The following is a 1,966-nucleotide window of genomic DNA, read 5'->3' as shown; positions in this document are numbered from 1 at the left end:
GTGCGTCCCGTATTTGTTTTTATATAAATACTTAGCGAGTTGGTAATGGTTTTCTGGCCAAACGATAGCAGGGCAAGCATCTTTTGAATAAAAGCTTGTATAAGCTCTAGTAAAAAGCTCATTTCAGCTTCATTTAGATGCAAGATAATCCTTTTAACCTGCTTTTGATTTGTGTATTATTTGTTTGCAAATTTTGCGCAGTAATGCAAAAAAAATTTATCTCCTTACCACAAAATAAATAGTAATGTAAATCAGCTGACTAGAAAAAATTGCGATTTGCGAAAGGAAAACAAAAACCGATAGACTTTGGTGTTGCCATATTTTTGCTTTCAAAAATTTCTGTGGCACGATGCAACGAACAAACGAGGTGCCGTCAGTGGTACCGCTACTTTGGTTTTGCCGATTTTGACAGTTGTGGTAACTTGTAAATAAACCTTTGTTTACAAATCAGCGAAAGAGAAATTTTAATTATAAGTGAAAAATCAGTTTAAATTGTGTTAATTTGCGATTTGTGAGTGATTTTTGAGTTGAGGACTGCGTAAAAACTAATACAATGAAGTGCTGTGTGTTAAATTGCGACACCCGTCAAGATGCAAGAAGCGTAGATGCAAGTGTAGCGCTGGGACGAATCGCTGCATTTTGTGTACATAGGGCACGGCAAAGCCGTTCCCGAAATGTGTCTCTATTATTATATTAACAGCATTTCCTCACAATGATTTTTTTCTGCTCCACGCAGCCTCCATTAGCAAGTTAACTAATCAATCCCGCAGAGATGCTGCTGGAGCATGTTTCTGCAGCAGCCTAAATTGCAAAGCAATGAACTCAAAAATCACTCACAAATTGCAAATTAACACAATTTAAACTGGTTTTTCACTTATATAGTTCAAATTTTTCTTTGCCGCTGACTTGTAAACAAAGGTTTATTTACAAGTAAGCAGAACTGTCAAAATCGGCAAAACCAAAGTAGCGGTACCAATGCCGGCGCCACCTTTGTTCGCTGCCCCATGCTGAACTATTGTGAATGTTAAATTGAAACAGCTGTTTTTCGGTGCCGCGGGAATTTCGATTTGTTTATTTGATCTAAAATTTAGATTCTAAATTAAAAGCTGCATTTTAATTTTTAAAAATACCTGTTTTCTGGAAGTGGTACCATGTCTACTTGCCAAATAAAGGAAATAACTGGCGATTTATTTAGTGCTGATGAGAAATATTGCATGGCGCATTGTGTAGCAGCCGATATGCGACTTGGTAAAGGTATCGCTGTTAAATTTAGGTGAGTGTTGTTGTGCTTTCCAGCTAGCGTTGTTTATTTATTTACGATCTTGTAATATGTGGTCATTTATTCTTTTCAGAAACAAGTTTGGACAAATACCTAAGCTAAAGCAACAGAATGTAAAGCCTGGTGGTGTGGCTATTTTACAAGACAAGTCGCGCTTCATCTATTACTTGGTCACCAAGCAAAGTAGCTGGGGCAAACCAACATATCAAACACTGCACGATTCATTAGATGCCATGAAAAGACATATGGTAAGGTATTTAATTAAGCAAATGTAAATAGTTGCTCTGTGGAATTTACTAGTATGTACGCCACCAACTTATTTTTGTAAGTGCTCATTATTTATATTAATTTGTTCACTTTGTTGGCAGCTTGAACATGGTGTAAACAATTTGGCTATACCGCGCATTGGCTGCGGTTTGGATGGTTTGGTTTGGCCAAAAGTCAAGGACTTGTTGAAGGAAGTTTTCAAAGAAGTTTCAATTGAAATAGTTGTTTATAACTACGTGCCATAAATACTCGCATGTATGTACCTACATTTACAAAAAAGTTTTTGTTAATTTTAATGTTGATTTTTAATTTTTATACTGAATACAGTTCTTTAATGATACATATTTACAAAGCTGTGTTGTAGCTCTAACATCAGTAAATATTCGCCTTAAATTCTTTGGGGTATTGAATTTATCAAAT

At 35.7% G+C, this 1,966-nt stretch overlaps 1 protein-coding gene across 2 annotated transcripts in view; it reads left to right on the top strand.

Annotated features, from left to right (window-relative positions):
- The first annotated feature begins 927 nt into the window (after nt 1-927).
- LOC118746006 (ADP-ribose glycohydrolase OARD1) overlaps nt 928-1,966 on the top strand; it is a 64,741-nt gene continuing 63,702 nt past the window's right edge. For both annotated transcript variants that reach the window (XM_036479725.1, XM_036479724.1), the window contains exons 1-3: nt 928-1,273; nt 1,353-1,527; nt 1,648-1,801. In XM_036479725.1, coding sequence (XP_036335618.1) covers nt 1,152-1,273; nt 1,353-1,527; nt 1,648-1,791 — 441 coding nt within the window. In that variant the 5' untranslated portion in view covers nt 928-1,151 and the 3' untranslated portion in view covers nt 1,792-1,801. The remainder of the gene's footprint in view (nt 1,274-1,352; nt 1,528-1,647; nt 1,802-1,966) is intronic.

The sequence above is a fragment of the Rhagoletis pomonella genome, unplaced genomic scaffold, assembly GCF_013731165.1.
Source record: "Rhagoletis pomonella isolate Grant_MI unplaced genomic scaffold, Rhpom_1.0 Rhpom_scaffold_00010, whole genome shotgun sequence".
Classification (NCBI taxonomy): domain Eukaryota; kingdom Metazoa; phylum Arthropoda; class Insecta; order Diptera; family Tephritidae; genus Rhagoletis; species Rhagoletis pomonella.
Note: the sequence above shows the minus strand (reverse complement) of the source record. Positions and strands in the feature narration are given on the sequence as shown.